Source organism: Dryas octopetala, chromosome 7, assembly GCF_963921425.1.
Source record: "Dryas octopetala chromosome 7, drDryOcto1.1, whole genome shotgun sequence".
Taxonomy (NCBI): Eukaryota; Viridiplantae; Streptophyta; class Magnoliopsida; order Rosales; family Rosaceae; genus Dryas; species Dryas octopetala.
Window position 1 is genome coordinate 9,413,140 of NC_141372.1, and position 22,456 is coordinate 9,435,595.

A 22,456-nucleotide genomic window follows, 5' to 3' on the forward strand; every position below is an offset into this window, starting at 1 on the left:
ATCCAACAAATCTTAACTAATGCATTTATCGATATGAATTAATGAAAATGGTAAGGCTATCATATTAATTAATTGTTGTAAATAGTACTTTCATCATATATATGATAATAAATTCATATCAGGAGGAAGTTCCTCTTCACATGTGGAAAAGGCAAACATTTTTCCTTATATTACATATTTACGGACAGATCGAGTCATTTGCTTGCATTTAGATCTGTTTTTTACTTTTTATTTTCTTCTATCCTAACATCCTACAGAACTTTGCTCCAATTGTATTATGGAATCAAAACATGTCTCTTTAGAGGGGCACTACTGATTTAGACCCTAGCTACTTACTCCACATATATATAATGATCATTTGAGCTTATGAATATTGTACAATCAAACATTTAATTACTTATTTATTTCAATAAATGAGAGAGGGATCAGAATCTATATGATTCTGTAAATGAAGGTGGGCAATGAGCATTGATGAAGTTACACATTCCAACTTTTTTTAAAATAAATAGTTTTATTTTTTAGATGCTATTATTTTTTTTTTAATAAACCGACTTCCAGTTTTTTTTTTTTTTTTTGTGCAATATTAATTATAAGAACATCCTTATATAAGCTGTCTTGCACTTGGGAATATTCCAAGCTAGAATTGAACTTGGGGACGAAGTTTCTTGCACATTGCCTTAGCATATATATATATATATATAAAAGTTATTTGGTATTGAATATAGTGTTGGAAGCAGTGCTCTAAGATCCTCTTCCATATCTATAGGTCTGTTGTTTAATTAATTAACACCCGGCCACCTAACAAATTGCTAGCATATAAAAAGATGCATACAACAGTCAAATTAAGCTCACAATGTGAATTCTTGAATCAAGTGTTTCTAAACACCAATGCTAATTGGGTGACTTCTGTCCACACAAAGCTTTCTGTGTTAAAACCCCCAATAATGGGAAGCATCTGTAAGAGTTGTCAAAATACCCAAATAGTTAGGCAGAGTGGCACTCTCAATGCATTAAAATAGAAACACATTTTCTTGATTTAAGGTTAGACTTTGTGACTTACTTTATAGTAAAGAGCCCTAGGAATTAATTCTATATTATATATGAATTACTGCAATCATTGCCCAAAATATACAAGTTGGTGACGTTTATAATTCTTCAACCACATGCTAATGCAACAATTAGTTTATTAAATTATATTAATTCTTGGTCTGAGAGGACAGTACTGCATCAATTACTGATCATGCTTATATTGCTCGGTTAGTAGTGTTCTCTTATATATCACAGTGAATCTGAAACTACATGTTCAAGTACGAAAAGGTCAATTTGATCAATAATCCAGAATTATAAACAATGCAAACATCTTATATTATCGGACTACAAGAGAACATTTGCATGTATTAAATTCACATCTTTACCTTTACCCACATTTAGAAAGTATATATTCATCATCTCTGAACACAAACCAATTAACCATTAAGTATCTTTTTAATTTGGCAACAAGGCATCACGCACATTATTCAGTTCCAAACCAAACCATTAATGAAAGTCCCAATCGTTTACCAATTTAATGCTTTTTTTCCATTTTCATTAATCATTTTGTCTTTTCTCATCATTGTCTGCATGATTGTATTATATATACTATTATCAAGGAATATGAGATCTATGTGGCACGATCGAAAGATGCTGTGCACCTCTAGTGTGGAATCATATATTCCTAAAGTGGTAATTTTTTGTTCAGAAGTAGTAACTTTTTGTTGACGGCATACAATAACTGCAATTAATCATTATAATAATTCTCGTAATTATTATTTACAATGCAAAACAGATAAGAATAAATAAAATACTACCGCGCATCAAAAAAAAGTTGGTATGTACAATGTTGATCCGTATATAATATTCTTATAGAAAAAGATTACATATAGATATATCATTCATAATTGAATATATGTGACATACTAATGGAAGAGAGTCAAGAGACTCCATCATATATATATAATTATAAATTTTGTGTAAATATTTCTGTGTATAAGGATTCACAGCCATACATGATAAATGGGGAAAGATCTAGTAAAACAATACATTATCTATATATATTTCCATCACAGCAAGCCTTTTCCGGCGCATGGGTTATAAAAAACCAATAACGGAAGGGATAAAAAGAAGAGTACCTAGCTATGTCTTTAAACTAGATTGATGTGTTTTCAAGTAACCTAGCTAGCTATATAAATCTTAGCCCCATATTGTTGCTTCCTTTGATAGAAACCATTTATCTCTTCACCCTTGTCTCAGACAAGAGATCATGGAAAGTTGCACGCACGAGTAGTACTACTAGACCTAAATTTATTAATTATAAGTTTGAGAGAAAGAGATCGAGAGATCATGGCACCACTACAGGGGTACAAAGGAACAACCATATATATGACTATGCACACATTTTTCATGTTACCGGCCAACTGATTGATCTACTTTAAGACAGCTAAAAGCAATTAAAGATCCTTTGCTTTTAAACCCCATCACATAATAATTAAGTTCATCCTGTAAATCTTTGATGGATATTGATATAATTATATATATATATATATATCCTAAACAATATTCCTGTAAACAAATGTATATAATATCCAAAAGGAATGAAGTTTAAGATATTAATTAGAGGGTTAAATGAGTGAAGAGGAGGACATTCTTAATCCTAGCTTTTTGAGAGAGAGACCTAATTAAACCATTGGGCACCAAGATTTGGGAGAGCCCACATGAAAAGATGAATGTGGAATAAAAAAAGTTGTATTTTATTGGATCCCAATTAAGTTGTGATAATAATATTGAAAGGCAGGGTTATTTTCAGAGGGTTAGGTGGTGAGAGGGAAACCCACTAGCTACTATAGGGGTTGAAAGAGGAGTTGGAATCCACTTAAAGTGCTTAATGTGTAGAAGACATGGACATGGACATGGGTTTCTATTGGGACACTCAGCATGCTTCCAAACCATGGAAAACCTCTGCCTTGCTAGCTCTTTCATACGTGTAAAGAAATATTTAAAGGTAGCCAGAGACCCACTAGATATTCAAATTCAACCCCGGCCCATTATTGGCACCTTAAACAGAATAATTATTATGGCCAAAAAAGAAAAAACAGATATAACTATTAAACAAAGTCCCTTAGAGTTAGAGCTAGGTCCGGCCCCAATTATTGGGGGAAACAAAAAGGCACACAACCAACTAAAACTCTCTGTATCACACTTAGATACCTAACCTAGCCTACCTAGCTTTACCACTCTCTCGAATGTTCATATTATTAATTCATCATGCATGAACTATATCATATGATCATAAATCAATGTGTGTCTCAAAAACAAACCCTTGGAGGCAGTTTTGGTGCATTTTTAAGTGATCCTGAAGTACACACCAGGCCCCAACAAACAACACCTGGGGGGAATTTAAAAAGGCGAGAATGCAATTAAACAAACACCTGATGATCTGCAAAAGTGGGTTGGAGAAAGAGTGCATGCATTAAGAGTGCAAGAGTAGTGGTGGAGGTTTCCCGTTTGCATGTGGTTTGAAAAGGAAGAACTTATTATAAAGGATGTCTATAAAAAATTGCATAATGGGGGTGTCTTTTTTACAGGGTTTCTGGGATTGAGTACATGATGTGCATAAAACGTGTCAGCTATATACAGAGCTTGTGGGAATTACTGGTCCCTAGCATATATTGAGGGTTGAGCTAGAGCGCAGGGTGGTGCATTGTCCACACACACACGAAAAGATGGTAATAAAGATTGATAATTTGGTACGGATTTGATGGTGATCAGTATTGTAGGGCATGTGTGTGTTTTGGAATATTGGATTATTTGATTATTGGGAGATGTGAGGTTACGATATATCATGATATTGTTGGAGGGAGCAGATGCATAAGGTGTTTGCATAGCAGGTGGCTTGGAGTTACCTAATTAATTATTAGTCCTTGTATGTATGCATATCCTAAATAAACTAAACAAACTAGATATTCTAACTGGGTTTCAATCCTAGCTAGAATGGGCTCATGGGCTGGGTCCAAAGGAAGAAGACGTTTTGATCCATTTGGTTAATTTCTGTTGAATTTTTAGAGATTTCATTTCACAACCAAGCCTGAGGCTCATGATTTTGTTTCGTTAAATTTTCAGCTATATAGCCTATATCTTGTGTTATAAATGGGTCAAAATTAATCAGGTTTATTAATGATTGATTAGCTATTTATTTAGTGATATTTTTATCCACTTAACTAGTATATATTCCAAGTTTGAATTTCCATTTTTCTAGATCTCTAATAAAAGTAGTATTTAGCCTGTGAGGACTGGATAACTTCAATAGTAGAAAGCATATATATCTACTAGAAAACTAGGCATAGGGATTAGGGCACGGTCTAGCATGCCACTGTCGGAGTTAGACGAGTGTGCAGTGTGATAATGAACACCGATTGCCTATGTCGACCAATATGTCTTTGGCCACAACACCCATGTCTTCTGGTTGTTTAATTTCTCTCCTCCACCACCAATTTATTTATGGGTTTTTGCCCATTAAAGTTTTTGATTTTATGGCTTGATAACCTGGTATTTGTCCTTTAATTTGTTTTACTTGTTGGTTTGATGGCTTTCTAATATTTAAATTTAATTGCTCTTGTAATTTTTCTGGTAGTTTCAGAGGTGGTATTGATCCGGCCATTTGGGAGGTGGTGGTAATCCGATCATTTGGGCGGTGGTGGTAATCCGGTCAGTATGATAAAAGTTGAGAACACCATTGTACCTCAAAGCTTGATTTAATACATAATATATTAAAAATTGGACAAAACTCAAATGTGGGGAGAAGAACTTACCGGCAACACGCAAGTGATACTAGTTGGCATCTCTCTCTCTCTCTCTTTTATGATACCACTTATTCTCTAACACAGGAGATAGGTAGGTTATTTTCAAATGTGGGAGTCCACACTGATGTGGTTCTTCTGATGTGATGTTACTATGTGATGGCTTTGTAATAAAATATTATTAAGTAAAATCAACAACTGTGTAAGGCGTTGGGACCCACTTTAAGTAGGGCACTATTGAACTATACAGTGACATAATACTATTGGAGACCTAGATAAAGGCCTTACCTAGTTGACCCGAAGGCTGTGCGCCACCGCGAAACCGTGCCAATTGATGCCTTAGGGCACTGCCTTGGGCCGGTGGGTTATCTTTAATTTTTTAGTAGTATATATCAATATAATTGGCACTCGATATTGTTCCTGCACTTTGAAACAAGCTTATGACTCCGATTGAATTAAGTTGAATTAAGGCTAGCTCAAGTATAAATACTAAATTTACCAACTATATATAAAGGGTATAAATCTGACCACATGACATAAATTTAGTGTACATGTCACTAAAAATGCCATGTCTGCTATGCCAGCATGACATTTAATTTATTTATTTTTTACCAAAATTTTGATGGATGTACTATATTGTAAATTCTCGTTAGTTAATGTATGAATTTAAATTTTTTGTTTTTGTTTTTCATAGTTGTATTTGTATTGAGCCTTGAATTAATGTCCATATACATAGACCAAAAACTCAGTTGACACTCACATATCTACTCTAAAACAATCACGAATTGCAATTACATAAGTTATTTAATGGCCTCGATCTTTTGTTAACATTCTTGTGAAGCAAGAAAAGAGAGACAATAGAAAAGAAAGAATTGAGAGAATTGAGAAGAAGGTATTCGATTAACGCTAATTGAGCTCATGTTTATAAGTGAGGTTATTGACTTTTATATTAAGGCTACAGAATGAAATGTAACAGACTCTATAACAAACTTGAATAACAGACCATAGCTCATCTAACAGATTGACTTAACAGACTTTTCACAAAATGTGATTATGCTAGCTTTTATTTAGACAATGATACAATATCACTACTCTTAACATCTTTAATTAACACATTCATGAACTACATTGTACATGGAGATTGATCAGGTACGTACCTGTAATAGAATAGAGGTGAGACTGTTTTATATAGGTGAAAATATCCTACCCTTATTAATAATTGATCATGTTGAAATAGCCGGCTATGAAGAAACATGTTAATTGCCCTATTTTGTACGTCTTGCTGTGAATTTTAATGCTACATCTTTCAGGGTATGAAAAGCTCAGGGAGTAGAAGAACTAGCTTGGAGTGTAAATACTAGAATTGAAAACATATGGGCTTAGAATGAGTAATGTTAGAGAAACATATGGGTCAAGAACACATAAACTGACCACAATATGTGGCATGAAATAAGGTCTAATTGGTACATCCAATATTCTATCCAATAGTTAATGGACATGCACCGATGCACGTACACCACCCACTGCCACATAATATGGTTAGTTAATGTGGTCCAATGTAATACCGTTAGCAGTAATACTCGTTTTGAAGTAGCTAGCTAGTTGCAGGCTGCCTCTCTTAATTTTCAAAAATTGGTTTCCAAGCTACCATGCATGCATAATCATTTACCTTTCTTCGAAACCATCCCATGAAGAGATAGTACACATTGTAGCAATTCATAATTTAATGTTAATTCGATAACCTATAGCTAATATACTCATGAAACCTCTAAACCTTTTTCTCATCAAAGAGAACATGCATGGTTCAAATCCATGCATACATATATGTAATTAGGCCCTAAATAATAGATCTAGGTCGAGGGAATAATTAAGGAACAACAACAGAAAACAAGAAGAAAATTTATAAGGGTTTGAATTGCCAAAAACTACCACCGCTACATGGCTGCTGCTGCCAATTAGCAGCTGCTCATCCTTTCTAATCTCACGTACTCTTACAACAACAACAACAACAACAACAACAACGATGGCATTTAATTGCTATTTGTGTCTGGTGTTGCATTCCTGCTTCACAACCCGACTCCCTTTCTTCGATCCCAACGCCTCCACCGTCAACTCACACTCCACCTCCAACCTCATCTTCCTCCCATTCAACGTCCCCATCTTCATCCTCGCCGGAATCTTCATCTTCAGCGACATTGTCACCTCGGCCACCTTCTTCTTCTTGCTGCTCTCCATGCTCTTCTTGATCTCCTTCGGAAGCGCAATGTCGGCCCCTTGCATCACCAGCCTGATCTCCGTCGTGTTCCCGTATCCTTGGGAAAACGACGGGTACTTGGCGGTGGCGATTTTGCGATTTTTTAAATGGAGAGTGGCGGCGCCGCCGTCTTGGTAGATGATGGCCACCCAGGGATTCGGGTTCTTGGCTTTTAGGATAAGGTGGTAGTTCGGGCGGGTGCGGACGGTGGTGGCGGTGAGGCGTTCGACGGAGAACTTGGGGTCCTTGGCTTTGGCGAGCAAGACGAGAAGGGTGGTCACGATGGCGCTGACGATGAGGATGATGGCGGCGAGGATGCCGAGGCAGGAGTAGGAGCAGCAGAGGGGCCTGCGGCGGTTGTTGGCCGGGTTCTGGTGGCGTTCCACAATAGAGGCGTGCTCCGGTGGTGGAATGCGGTAGATTTGGTCCTTGGGGACCTGCACGATGTAGGTGCCCGCGCCGAAGGCGGCGAAGGGGTTCGTATGGACGATGAGTTGGCCGGAGGAGGGTGGCGGCGCTGGCGGTTGAGCAAATTGGAATGCAGGTGGAGGGGGATGAGGATATTGGTGGGGCGTGAGGAGACGAGGGTCGACCACGACGACTTCAGGGTTGCCTGCAGGGGGTGGTGGTACCCGCTCCGCCATGGAAAGATGGGGAGCGGTGGTGGGGAGATGGGGATGGTGTATGGGCAATTCAAGAGGGGAGGTAGCTTGCATGGGACAAATGGGAGGCTGAGAGAGAGAGAGAGAGAGAGAGAGAGAGAGAGAGAGAGAGAGAGAGAGAGAGAGAGAGAGAGAGAGGTGAAGAGATTTTCAAATTGAGAGTCTATTATTAGAAGTTGTTTTACTAGGTCAACTAGATATCCAAATGCTGATGTTTTTTGGCTCACCCTAATTTCCTCTTAGAGAAAAGAGCAGTGGATTTTACTCTATTGATCACTTGGGATTTTGAGAAATTTGTCCTACTTATACAAAGGTTAGTCACCAGATTCACCACAAATCACAAGAGTAAAGGGAGCTATTAGTGGGATTATCTGGTTCACCTATAGTTCAGCCCAATTGAAATTTTTGGTTCACTTAATTAATTACTCACAAGGACTTCTAGTCCCAAAAAAAAAAAGAGGAAATTGCACCGTTGGTCAATTTATTTTTCACTTAGTTCTATATGGTTTATGTTTTTTTTTTTTTCCATTCCATATTGATTCATTAATTTTGTAACGTGTTTCATTGTAGTCCAAATAATCAAATTAGCACACACAGTCATTTATTTTAGTCATGTGCCTCACACGTGGAGGCGCTGTTGTGGATCAATATGGAATTAAATGAAAAATTAGTAGAACACAACAGTGCCTCATGTGCGCAACACATTACTAAAATATAATATCGTTTGTGCTAATTTAACGGTTTGAATCATAATTGGCAACGTTACAAAGTTAATAAACTAATATAGAACGGAAAAAAAATTCATGGACCAATATAAAACCTTCTAAAGAAAAAGTTGACAATTGGTGCAATTTACTCCAAAAAAAATTAAGGATCCATAATTATGCTCTAAGAACTTGGCCAAGTCCCAACTACAAGAGCAAGCGCAATCGAGAGTTGCAACCTTGAGTGAAAAATGGGTTTCGAATGAACGGTGCATCTTGGTTGAGTTGCACTTCAAAGTTGAACTCCCTAAACTTTCAAATGAACTGCAACTAGACGGATAACAAACAAGGCTTGGAGGCCTCCAAGGCTCACATGTAATGTAGGTGACACAGTCGGGCTCACTAGACAATTGCTGGTTTGGTTGACAAAGGAGAGAGAAACTCACGTGGCACACTATGAGCGGCTGGCCAAAAACATGCGGACCCCACGCCTGTGTTAAAATCCACATGATATACTATGAGTTGAAACGTACCCCTATTGGAATACCACTTGAGTTTAAGTGTTTAACTCAAAAGTACCATGCATTTAAATTGCTCCTTGTGCTATTTAATTATTAAAAACTTATTCACACCACTGTCCCCTATAAGATACACTTTTTTTCACTTTACTTTTTGAAATTTAAATCTTCTCAAATTTCTACCTGAACTTCACATAGTATTGCAAAGACCCTATGTCATTAACTCTGTCAATTTTTCCATTAAAATAGTTGACATGACACCTATATGGCATGAGTGAGACCTTTTTTTAATTATGTAAGATACATGTAAACAAAAATAAAAAATAAAAAATAATTTTTAAACTAAAAAATAATAAAATCCATTTCAATTTTTTATAATTTTTTTTGTCCATATGGATCTTACATAACTAGAAAAGGGTCTCACTCATGCCGCATAGGCGCTACGTCAGCTTTTTTAACAAAAAAATTAACAGAGTTGACGGTATAGAATCTTTTGCAACAACTGTGTAAAATTTAAGTGACAAAATGAGAGGATTTAAGTTTCAGGGGATAAAAAAAAAAAAAAAATTGTATCTTACATAGAGCAATAGTGTGAATAAGCCATTATTAAACTTGCAGTTGAACTGCAACGTACCTCCATTCTAAAGCCTCTCTTGCTCTCCCATTCACATACAGTTTGAAAAAACCAGCAGAGGGGAAAGTCAAGCCAAACAGCTAGCTAGGCTAGCTTTCTAGAATGATATGATTAGAATAGTAAAAGATAGAATATTTCTTTAATAGATCAGCAGCTAGAGCATACAAAAACCATTAACAAAAATATTAATTGTGGGCAAGAACAAAATTTGTAAATGTTGGTTGTAGTTTGCACTTAAGTGGGTTGTGGGTGCTGTTAATTTCTAAAAGAGTTTTTAGTTGAGAAAGTTCAGTAAGCTGAGATTAAAGTGTTCAATTAATTCAACCAATATATCACGTTGACCTCCAAACAACTATGGAGTTGTACCAATTCACTCAAAGCCTCAACATTAGTTTGTGCAATTTCCTACTTTATACACCAATTAATATCTCCTTACTTAATCAATTTGAGATTATATAGTTGATGCTAATGACTCAGCTGAACACAGCTCTTCCATTAGCAGCCAGACAGGTGCAACCTTTTGAATCGGGGAATTTCTGGTACAAGTATTCAATTAGTTCGTATGCTTTAATTATGCTCGTTGTATATTGTAAGTGATCACTATTCGTGGATATAAGACTTATCTAGAATTGTTGTTGTAAAATGAATTGGTTTGTAATGTGTCTTTAGTTTTCTAATAGTCCAATCTCTATCACTCATCACTGATTGCTGAGCTGCGTGGATAACGTAAGAAAGAAACCACAGTAATCCACAATTTTTCCTTTTAGAGCAAATAATTAAACAAGAAGAAATTGGTTCTGGTCAGGACCTAACAAATATAAACGAATATATATTAAAAAAATAAGAAAGAAATCAGCGGGCTTATATGGATAGACTTGGAACAATTTTGTATCATTATTTGGACAGAGTCTTGCTTGTCTTGAACATTTGATTATTCCAAAGTGTCCAAGCAGTTATAAGCAGTCCTAATGATTCAACCGTGTCTTTTCATCTCATTCAAACAGCAAAATTGCTTCCGAGTCCCGACCCAAGAAAAAAAATTGCTCTCTTCATTAATTAGCAAAGACTCAAGCAATTTGCTACCATGTTGTGGTTTGTGACAAATTGATGGTCCACTCCTTTTATGATTTAAATTTGTGAAAATTTATTGATTGGGACAATTGTATCACGTGTATGGTACGATCATTTAGTACTGTAGTGACATTTCTATTCAGTGGCAGATCCACATGGGGTCATGCGGGGTCGTCCGACACCGTAGACGCCGAAGAAGAAGGAAGCCACCCATAGCCGCCTGCCGCCCACCACTAAGCCGGAGAAGAAGCTGACCTTGCGGACTGCACACCACCTGCTTGTGAAATTGCTTCAATGGCTTCGTGAGTCTGATCACCAAGGCTGCAAAATGCCTCAATGTCTTAGTCTCTTAGGGCCTTAGCTAGTTAGCTTGGGCCAAATTTGTTTTTTTAAACAGCCCTGGTTTCAGTGGTTTGCCCCAGGTTTTTTTTTTTTTTAAACAATTTAGCAGCAGAAGCTGCATAACCAAATACAAATACTCATGACCTTCCTAATTACTTCCAAGTCAATGGTTGAGTGATGGCTAGATTGTTTACATTAAAAAAAAAATATTTTTGTTATAATTGATAATGAAACTATAATAATATGTTTTCAGAATATAAAAATTTGTCGTGGACTATTATAGTTTGTAAGTTATAATCTTATTTTTATTATGAATTATGAATGAAAGTAGTATAGTTTAATTTTTTTAGTGTTATTTTCGTCAATAAAAAAATTTACAACACTATCACCTTGAAGTAACATTCCTGAATTCACCACCGGTTCTATTTACTTTATAAACTTATGTCGACTAATGAATGTTGCACTATACTCGTGACAGGATCCCCACTAAATTTTTTTGAGATTTATGGCATGGCATGCCAACATCTCTCAACTCAAGAAGATATTTGGAAAAAAAGAGGAGATATCTAGAGTAAAGTACACTGTTGCACATGTGATGTGAATGGAAATCTAACAAATCAAACAAACACACGAGAGAGAGCGAAAGAACCGTAGCCGGCGTTAAGCAAACTATGGGGCTCCACCCAAACGGTCAAACGTGGGCCATCCCCATTGCGAATTCTATAACACCTACCACAACACTCCGAATCTCGGAGTCTTTGTGATTCTCGGATCAAATCAAAATCAAAATAAAAATAAAAAATGGATGGCTTCGATCTCCTGCCGGACTCGCTGATCCTCCAGATCTTCGACTCCGTCTCCGACATCAAGACTCTCATCCGCTGCCGCGCCGTCTCCAAACGCTTCAACTCCCTCGTCCCCCACACCGACTCCCTCCTTCTAACCGTCGACCGCGTCATCTCCTCCGACTCTCAAGACCCTCAAGACGACGACGTTTCCTCCTTCCTCCTCACCTTCCTCAAATCCATCCTCACCTCCCTCCACGACCTCGTCTCCCCCAAACCCGAAAACCCGACCCGGACTCGGACCCAGAACTCCCCCGCCCAGATCCTCCGCTGCTTCCACCGGGTCAAGCACCTCCACATCGACCTCCCCTCCGGAGACCTCAGGCTGGAGAAGGGCACGGTGCTCAAGTGGAAGGCGGAGTTCGGGAAGACTTTAAAGAGCTGCGTCATCCTCGGCTTCCGAGCTGCTACTTCCGGGGAGGCTCCGCCGTCTCCAGACGTCGGAGACGGCGGAGGAGGTGGAGATGTGGACTTCGCGGGAGGCCTGAAGGTGAGGGTGGTGTGGACGATAAGCGCGCTGATCGCGGCGTCGGCGAGGCACTACTTGCTGAAGGAGGTGTTGATGGAGCAGAGGGCGCTGGAGTCTCTGGTTCTGAGGGACAGAGAAGGAGAGGGGACGGTGGTGATGGGGAAGGAGGGGCTGAGGGAGTGTTGTTGCGGTGGTGACGTGGTGGCGGAGGCGGAGGAGGAGGAGGAGGAGGGATGGGATAGGAAGAGGAGCAGAGTGCCTAGCGTGGGGATGAGGATGAGGCACCAGCCTAGGCTGCAGCTCAAAGGCGGGGTTTGGGTCGAGGGTGCGACTCTTGTGGTGGTCAGGCCCACCAGTTTAGGTGGCGCTGCTGACGTGGAGGCGGAGGATGGGGAATTGGCATTGGGGGCATTTGGGGATGGATTGTATGGAGAGGTTGTAGAGAAGCTGCTCAAGGACCGGAGTTACCTACTGGAAATGAACTCATTCTAAATAGGGTAATCAATCATCATCATCATCATTCATAGCTCAAAAAATGGGGGCTTTCTATTTTTGTTATATTCAAAACTGGTGGCTTTCGGGCTCATATTTTTCGAATTTTGATTTCTGGGTTGTGTTTACTGTTACCTACTGTTTATTGTTATACATGCATTTCTGATTTTCTGGGTTGTAGTTTGTAACTTTGTACATTCTTTCTGTATTTTTGTCCAAGTATTTTGTAAAATAGACTGCTAATGTTGTTTAAACTTCCACATATATTTCTGTGATATTTATGGTTTTTTTTCTTTTGCTCTTAAGTATTTATGGTGGTTGAAACTTGAAGATATGCATATATATAATTACCAAAAGAGGATATTCATAAATATCATGATCCAAATTGTCGGGTCAAATGTAATCTAATTAATTGTCGGGTCAAATGTAATCCAAACTTAATTAGGGTCATAAAATAAAAAAATTATTGGATGTCACGTAGTATAACCAATTTAACGTATAAAAGTATTATTAAACGATAAATTTATATTAGTAAAATATAATATTAATAATTATAACACGTTAGATTGGTTACACTACGTGACTATGTATCGGTTATACAGAGTTATTTAGTTAAATTTTCCGACATATTAGGTGGAACTAGGACCCAAGTTAGGATTCTTTGGTCTGACTCTTACTCCAATTCATTTGGGCTTGCTCGGGTCAGACCGGTCTGACCCGTGTTTTCACGCCTGAGAAAGTTTAAATCAAGAACATCCAAGTTTGCGATTCGCTTCGTACTCACCCTTTACCATCGCTGCCAAAGCTTGCAGGAGGATGTGCCCCGATGTCTGGGTCCGTAGACCCCCATCCTCCTTGGTCTTCATCTTGTCCCGTGACGGCCTCCCATGTCCTCCTCTTTCTGACTCAGGGAGTGCGCATCCTCTGTGACTGGTAGCTCACGTCTAGTCTGGAGCTCATCTCTGTATCTTTCCCTTTTAGGCTATTTGTCTTAGTGGCTGCTGTTTAGAGTCGTTTGCCTCTTTTCCTTTTTGTTAGGTTCCTATTTTTGTTCCTGCCCAGCTTGGGCTGGCCTTGGGCTCTTGTTGCTCTCTTTCCCTTTTGGGTTTAATGAAAGTTTCTTCAGACCAGAAAAAAAAAAACCATTGAGTCAATTATGTGATTGCAGCCCTCCATTTTACTTTTATTGAGCCAACTTAAATAAATAGTTTCTTCTTCTTAAATCTTAATGAACTGACATTTTACCAGCAAAGCCTAATTACTTCACTAATACACAAAGTAACAATAGCATTATAATCGTGAGATTTCCATAAATATTATAATTATAATTAGTAACAGATACTGTTTTCCAAAGTAACAGCCTTACAGTAGGAATATGGGAAATTAAAAAGCAAAGAAACCAAACCAGTAAAGCAGATCTACTGATGCCAAGAAGGAGTGTCGGCAAGAAGCCTGATAAATAACATTTCCTCACATAATCAGCTTTTGTAATGAATTCAACAAAGTCTGTACGTACAAAACCCTGCAAATGGAAACTGGTGATTAGAAATGGGAACAACACAAGAACCCATCTCCAGAGGAGCTGCCTCTTTGAAAAAAAAAAATATAGAAGCTTCGACATTTTTATTTCACATAGCTTGCCAAGCACACAGGCAGCAGCATTGGTTTCAACCACATGTATTTTTTCACAGAAATATAAATGAGGCATGTTAAATACCCAGATAAATAGGTAATACCGCAGTTCTAATAGAAGACATAAACTAAACCCCAAATCATCATTGGTTCTAATAGAACTCCTGTTAGCCCTAGAGCAGAAAAACACCAACATGATTTTACCCAAACCACAACACAACTCTTAACCCTTTCCCTCCCTCCATCCAGAACAAACTATTCATTTGTTGAGAATGAGAAATCTCTAATCCCCCATCCAATATAAAAATAGACACCCACAACCACAAAACCAAACAAATTATAGCCACTAATCATAAGACTCTCTCCCAGTGTTCCCACCTTCAAGCCCTAGAACCATGTTTCCAAGTCTCGGACTTCTCTTGGTTTCTTATTTTTTCTTGAAGAAAATGTAAGGTTAAAATTATAGTCGTACATATTTCTTCTAATGCTCATGGCACTAAAATTATTTGCATTTTCATTATACATTATTATTTTTCTAGTCTAAATGCTTATTCTCGAGCAGATTTTTCTTCATACAACAATAATAAACCAATACAAGAGATACGGAAGTTAAAGGTTATTTTATAGGAGACTTCCTTCAAACATCATAGGTATTCTACAAAGCAACTCTATAGTGAAATTGGTTGTTCACTTTCAGATATGTCAACCCAACAAAATTACATGCATTCTGATTAGAGATGATAATGTCTAACAAAAAATTTACAGACTACAATGAAAATCTGACCATCCGGGAAGCAAAATTTACATAAATCATAATACAAATGCCCAAAAGGAAAAACAATCGAAGTCAGAACATAAATCTGCAAGAGTAGCAAACACACAGCAGGAACTAATAACCTTAGCTCCAAGACATTGGATACATAAAGCCTAAATGAATTGTCAAGAATTGTTATGAAGTTGTACAGTGGTAACTCTTTTTAATGCATTCAAAGTTTTAAAGAATTTCAGAAGATGGAGAATGTTATAAACTGAATGATAATAAAATTAATGTGAAAGAAATACAAGAATACAAAAGAAAATACCTCAATAACATTCATGAGCTTCAATTCCAATCCTTAGCTCAATAACATTCAGTTACGAGCACTTCAAAATTCTAAACTCATAATACATGTTCAATGAGCTAGTGGTCTTCAGTGGTCATGTCGGTCCCCAAGTTCATTTGCATAAGGAAGAATGTATTTTTTAGCAAACACGGGGTCAGAGTACTTGCAGACTTGTAGTCTTGGTTTCAGCCTTTTCTCAACGCTAAAAATGAGCAATTCAGGGTGACTAACCACATATGAGATATCAAACTTCCCAGCAGTGAGCAGAGGCTCTGTTACCTCCTTAATCTTGCTCTCAGACACGGCAAACACCTGTGGCACCCTCCTAAACACCGCCAAAATTTCACTTTCCGAAAGCCCCAAACTCCGGAAAAGCTTCAACTTCTGTTCCCAGTTCTCCACAGTGATCGAACTCATGATCCGAATTGCCGGTAGGAACATCTTGGACTTCCTATCATAACCCATTTCATCAACCCTTTTGACAAAATCCATAATCCTCTCCTGCTTACACACGAAAAATCTGGGATAATGACACGCATATTTGATAATCTGCGAGGAAGATATACCAAAACTCTTTAAAAGCTCAATATTGGGCACCAAAGTCTTCTCCAAGTCATATTGAGATAACACCCAGATGACTTTAAAAGCTTAGACACACTGGCAGTCGAACCCAGAATGCTCTTGAGCACCTTAATGGCAGGACCAAGCCGATTTTCCGCACTTAGATGTAAAATCCAGGGATCGGAGGATATAATCTCGGCAATGTCGGAGTCTAAAAAGCCCAAGTCTTGGAACATCTTGATTTTGGGTTTGATGGTCTTGTCAACATTAGCTCGTAGAAAAATCGGAGCCCTTTTAAACACTTCCTCGAGATGGGTTTTGGAGAATCCGCTTTCCTTGAGAAACCAAATCCGACTGTGTGGGGTTTTCAAGGTAAGGGATGGTTGACGAGGCTCTGGAAGCAGCTACAGGGGAAAACTGGTGCTGGTTGATTAGGTATTCAGAGACTGCTACTGTGGTGGGCTTTGATTTTTTTGATGTTTTGGGTTTGGAGGAAGAGTAAAAGCAGAGCGAGATTGAGTTGTAGAGAGGGGGCGCGTGAAGCTGGAACGAGCTTCTCAGTGAGTATAAGCCTTTTGCTGATTTGGGTTGTCATAATTTTCGGGGTTTTGGTATGTTATTAGCACTGATTTGCATATCTAATACAGAAAAATTGGTTACGGAAAATTAACTTGCCTGTGATTCGAATAATTTGTGAGACTCGGAATGCAGAACCAAAGGGTTGGTGATGACAAGCACTATGCTCTGCAGTCCCAAATCCTCAGTGGAGATTTGTGGGAGTGGCCAGGCCTTAGGCCTTCCACACTATGGTAAGACCCATTTTTTGTGACCCAAAACTCATTTTGGGTAATAAATAGTGCTGAAATTCAATTCTCACTGTAATGGTGCTGTGATTCATTTTGGGTCACAGTATTTTATACATATTTAAAATATGACTAATATTAATTATTTTATGTTTAATTTATAATTTAAAATTTAAATTATAATAAAAACTAATCTATTGATCTTATTTTAATGAGACTTTTAAAATAAGGTTAATATTGAATATATTTAAAATAAGAAAATTTCATAAATTAGACAACATAAGCCTTACAACATCAGGACTTCAACAACCACAAACAATAAAAACAACACGATGATTTAAAGGAAAAACAAGAACAACACGATCACTAAAAGAAAAAACAAGAACAATACGATGATTTAAAGAAAAAAAAAAAAAACAACAACAACTGCATCCGACATGACAGAAATGAAGCGAACTTCTTATTCGGAGTCCGATGACGAAGAATTGACACTCCCGTAATTATACCAATCTGAGATCTTTTGTTCGGTTTCACACTCATCACATGGTTAAACCGGAGGGTTCTTCCCGCAAGTGCATGGCACAGGTGGTTTGGGCTCTGGCAGATGGTTCAACCATTGGCGGCGAAGATTTGGGTGGTTAGCTAGATCCTTGAGCTCCAATCTCATGCAAAATTCACACAAAGGAACCAAAATATCATCCGAACACTTGCAGAACCTCCAGTCTGGTTCTTTTGCACGCTCCATCATTAAACAATAATCGCACAATGGTGCAGCACAGTTAGGGAGGCACTTACACAAGCTTTGATCGCACTCTTGTTTGGAGCTCTCACCGGCGCCTTGCTTGGAGCTATCACCGACGCCTTGCTTGGAGCTCTCACCGACACTTTGCTTGGAAGAGGAAGCCATTTCTAAACGATAGTTATGTGGATGTGTTGGCCTTATAGTTAAACCTTGGTATTTATAGGGAAAAAAGTATGATAACTTGCCCATTGGATTCCCTGATAGATTCACAGATACTCGAATCTCACATGTGAAGCAACAGTGTTGTGCATGGGATGAAGTGTGGAGTCAGTGTATAGTCTTGTCATTGGTTCAGTGAATTATTTTGCAAGCATGTGATGGTTGTGTCATGTCATGTCAGCTAAGAGAAATTAATGCCTTTATTTCATTTCACAAACTACAAACTACAACCGACAAACACAAACACACTTAAACGGCAAATAGAAAGACAAATAACAAACTTCAGGATCAACAACGAAGATTAACCTAACATACGATAATGAGAACAACATTGATGAACCATGATTTCGATTTCAATGGGTTGGGGCAAGTGGTGGGTTCCCCTCTCGGATCCAGATGTGCTCAATCAAATTGGTTTTTAGGGATTCGTTGACATTTCGGTCCCTAAGCAAATTCCGACGAATATTCATCTCAGGTAATGATGATGGAGCGACACCGGTCGGACATGGTTCTACACCTTCATATTCAGCTTCTGCCCTTCTAGTGCTTACTTCTGGGTCTATTGGGTCATCCCTACAGTCATCCTCAGGGCGCTCATCCTCCACGATCATATTGTGCAATATTATGCACGCCTTCATGATATACCCAAGCTCAATCGGACGCCAATAACGAGCAGGTCGTTTTATAATCTGCTACCTGGCTTTTAAAATTCCAAATGTCCTCTCCACATCCTTCTTGAATCCCTCATGTCGAGCGGTAAACAACTTGTGGTGGGGAAGAACGGGACTGTGCAATGGAGTAATAAGAGTAGACCATTGAGGGTAGATCCCATCTGCAAGATAGTATGGAATGGTGTAATCTATCCCATTCACAGTGAATTTCACCCTGTGGTTCCGGCCGGAAATCATATCATCAAAGAGATGCGAACAGTCCAGCACATTGATATCATTATTCGACCCAGGTATACCAAAATTTGCATGCCATATCCACGTGTCGTACCCTGCAACGGCTTCAAGGATAACTGTTGGGACACTATAATGCCCACGGTAAACAGCTTGCTCAGCCATTGGGCAATTTTGCCATACCCAGTGCATGCAATCCAAGCTACCAATCATACCTGGAAATCCTCTACGGCTCCCCTTTCGTAAAAGTTTTCTTAAATCGGTCGGGGTAGGCCTCCGGAGATACTCCGGTCCGAAGACGTTAGTGATGGCTCTCACGAACTTCAAGAATGACTGTCGTATAGTGGTTTGGCTAATGGTCATTGACTCTGAGACCAAATCATACGGAATGCCATATGCCATCACCCACAGTGCCGCAGTCACCTTTTGGTGAGGTGTGCAACCCGCTCTACCGAGAGCGTCAACTTTTAGACGGAAATACTCATTCTGGAGGCAAACCGCTTCGAGAATCCTATTGAATAGCGGTTGGTGCATGTGGTATCGCCTGCGGAAAGTCACGGTGTCCTCGATTGGCGAGGGGATGAAGTAGTTGTCCATGAGACGTTCGTGGGAGGCTTCTCGATTCCGGTATGTGTACCGGCGACTTGAAGAAGTACCGACATGCCTTGGACGTCCGGCGACGACAGTATGACCCATTGACATGATCAACTGACCCACCATCTCCCTTCCATCCTCTTCCCTATCCTATTCAGCATCAGAGTCCGAAGACGAGGAGGAGGATGAATACACGTACAAAGGATTCATCTTAGTGTTTATGGAATGAAAAATGATCTTGAAATAAGATTGAGTGTAACATGTTAATTATGTGGTATTTATATTAAAACCACATGCATGTGAGATCAGGATTGAATGGTCCACATTCATTTGTTTTATGATGGTGTAGTCATTTGATGTCCTTTGATTGAGTAGTCATTTTCAACAGTATGCCTGTTATGCAGTAATGATAACATGCATTAGTCTTATCTACTATAGAGCATGCATGCATCCATTGGAGTTGTACCATAATAAGTTAGAATCCAATGTTGGGTGGAAATGCAAACATGACTTAAATAAATAGCAAACATGACTTAAAACAAGATTGACATTCAAATTAAAGGATACAATTAAATAGCAAACATAATTTAAAACAAGATTAACATTCAAAATAAAAAAACACAATTAAAAAGCAAACATAATACAAGGTCTCATTCTAATTATTAGGCGGGTACCCCTGGTTTGACTGATTGAGGTTGGAAAGATCCGGGTAGTATCCAGATGGAGTGTACTCCGAACTGTGGTTAGCACGCATTTGCCTATTTGCAATGACTTCAGCCATCTTTTGCTCCCAATACATCTGTTGCTCTTCATTCATTTTGGAGAGGTCTTGGCCCATAATATTTTGTTCTTCCCATTATAACTGCCTCTCGATCCTCACCTTTTCTCTTGCTTCTCTTACGGCGTCTCTTTCACTCCTTGCACGCTCCCTGTCAAGTCTCGTTTGTATGAAAACCTTTGAATTTTCATTATAATGATCTACTGCCACAACCATATGAGTTTGGACGTGCTCGGCTGCCTTGGCCCGTTTTGCATGGTTTCTCCCTGGTAGCCTTGGCCGCGATGAACCTATTGGTTGGAATGGTGGTGGGTTTTCGTCCTCGCCAAGTGGTATGACTGGATCGGCCTCCTCAGGATCATCATCGGCGGGAGTGTTGGCATCGTCGGTGGCAGGGGTCTCTGGATCACTAAACCGGACAGGAGCATGAACCGCAGCGTACTTTGCACTTTCCTTTATTTGTTCCCAAATGTGCACCCATGGAAACTTGAATCCAGTCTTGTTTTGAAAACCTTCAAGTGCTTGCGTAAACTATAATAATAAAATAAAAATAAAAATATATAAATATGCTTGATAAATAAACAAAATAAAAAATAATAAAACCATTATATAAATAGCTACATTTATAAACATAACAAAAAAAAATCATACAAATATATAAATATGCTTGATAGATAAACAAAACAAAAAATAATAATATCATTATATAAATATGCTACATTTATAAACAAAACAAAAAATAATCATACAAATATATAAATATGTTTGATACATAAACAAAACAAAAAATAATAATACCATTATATAAATATGCTTCATTTATAAACAAAACATATAATAATCATACAAATATATAAATGCATAAAAACTTACCACATTGGCATCATTTGCACCGCTTGCGCGCATTCACTCGGCCTCCAATACGCAAGAATAAAATTTGTTGCAATCACGCGCAGTATCTTTGAATCGTGCTTTAACGCCGCCAACCTTACGAATGGTTTCACCCCCCATGTTACGCTTGAAAATTTGATAAATTTGTTCCCAATGCACGTCGGCTCTATTTTGGGCACCAAGACAACCGTCGGGAGACCTATCTAGGTATGCCATCACTAGGGCTTCATCTTCAGCTACCCCCCAAGCATTTCCTCTAGGAGCCATGACGAAGAAAAAAAAATTTGTGCAAATTTGGTAAAAAAAGTTGTAGTTTGTGATGAAAAACTATGAGTTTTGTAGGATATATATACACCCATTTGAGAATATAGCTGTTGGAAGGTTTGGACAATTTAAACATTTTTTTGAAATTTTTTAAAAAAATTTCAGGTGTTTTTTTTTTATTTTTAAATCATTTGTTTAAACAAAATTAATTGGCTACCATTTTGGACCGTTGATAATCAACAGTCCTTTAATCTAGGCCCTGCAATTTGGTTTGGGTTAAAAAAAAAAAAAGGCCCAACCGCCGTTTCTTGCTAGCCGCTCATCACCAACAGTCAAGCCATTTGGACCGTTGGTGCATCTCAATTTCAAAGCACGCCTAGTATATCACTATCCCAGACAGATAATGTATTTGTGTTAGTATAGCTGCAGGCAGCTGGAAAGCTAGCTTTCCTTCACGTGGGTGGGCCAGCCAGCATTTGGCTCTCACAATTTTTGGCTCACAGCTGTGACCCAGAAGTGGGTTTCAATTTGGGTTACACCCCATTTTGGCTCACTTTTTCCGGCCCGCAGTGAGTGATTGTTCAGCAAATGTGACCCATTTTGGGCTTTTGGGTCACAAAAACCGGTGCATAGTGGAAGGCCTTAGGAGCAGGCAGTCATCCTTTGCCAGTTGGGAGTTGAGGTCTTTGATTTCAGTCTTCAGATTCCATTAACCTAATTGACAGTCTCGAGTCTAAGAAATTTGGAAACCATTAAAGTCTTTTAACCTCTTTTTAAAATTTTTAAAAATTCGACTCTTGAGTAATGCTCAAACTCCTATCGAAAAGTACTCGAATCCTATCGAGTAGTGATCGAGGGGTGTTCGAGCACTTCTCGAGGGAGATTCGAACACTTCTCGAGGATCAAATTTTAAAAGAAGTTAAATATCTTTATTTGACTTCAATTTATGTTAATTTTTCAAATTTCTCCTCAAGTTTCCATTAAAGAGAAGGTGGTTTCAGACTATGTTGTAGATCCCGAAAAAGAAGGTGGGGGGAGGGGAATGAGAGGGATAGAATGAGGAGTAGGAAGAGGAGGGGTCACCAATAGTGGGGGTTAGGATTGGGTGAGGCGGTCTTTTATGAGTTTTTTAGTTTGTTTTTTT

At 38.5% G+C, this 22,456-nt stretch overlaps 2 protein-coding genes and 1 pseudogene across 3 annotated transcripts; 1 reads left to right on the forward strand and 2 right to left on the reverse strand.

The window, feature by feature from the left end:
• Nucleotides 1–6,869: 6,869 nt before the first annotated feature.
• LOC147279434 (NDR1/HIN1-like protein 13) lies at nt 6,870–7,730 on the reverse strand. Its single transcript, XM_086252028.1, has one exon. The coding sequence runs from the start codon at nt 7,728–7,730 to the stop codon at nt 6,870–6,872; it is 861 nt and encodes a 286-aa protein (XP_086108154.1).
• Nucleotides 7,731–11,664: 3,934 nt separating this feature from the next.
• AUF1 (F-box family protein) lies at nt 11,665–13,081 on the forward strand. Its single transcript, XM_086251941.1, has one exon. The coding sequence runs from the start codon at nt 11,819–11,821 to the stop codon at nt 12,821–12,823; it is 1,005 nt and encodes a 334-aa protein (XP_086108067.1). The 5' UTR covers nt 11,665–11,818; the 3' UTR covers nt 12,824–13,081.
• A 1,051-nt stretch (nt 13,082–14,132) lies between these two features.
• Nucleotides 14,133–16,908, reverse strand: LOC147279436 (uncharacterized; annotated as a pseudogene). Its single transcript, XR_015123522.1, has 2 exons — nt 15,538–16,908; nt 14,133–14,345 (listed from the first exon to the last, which is right to left on the reverse strand). The product of XR_015123522.1 is annotated as an uncharacterized LOC147279436 (transcript).
• Nucleotides 16,909–22,456: the final 5,548 nt, after the last annotated feature.

Bases quoted from the DNA above. Each gene is read 5' to 3' on its own strand.
- LOC147279434 (XM_086252028.1), bottom strand. From the start codon at position 7,730: ATGGCGGAGCGGGTACCACCACCCCCTGCAGGCAACCCTGAAGTCGTC.
- AUF1 (XM_086251941.1), top strand. From the start codon at position 11,819: ATGGATGGCTTCGATCTCCTGCCGGACTCGCTGATCCTCCAGATCTTC.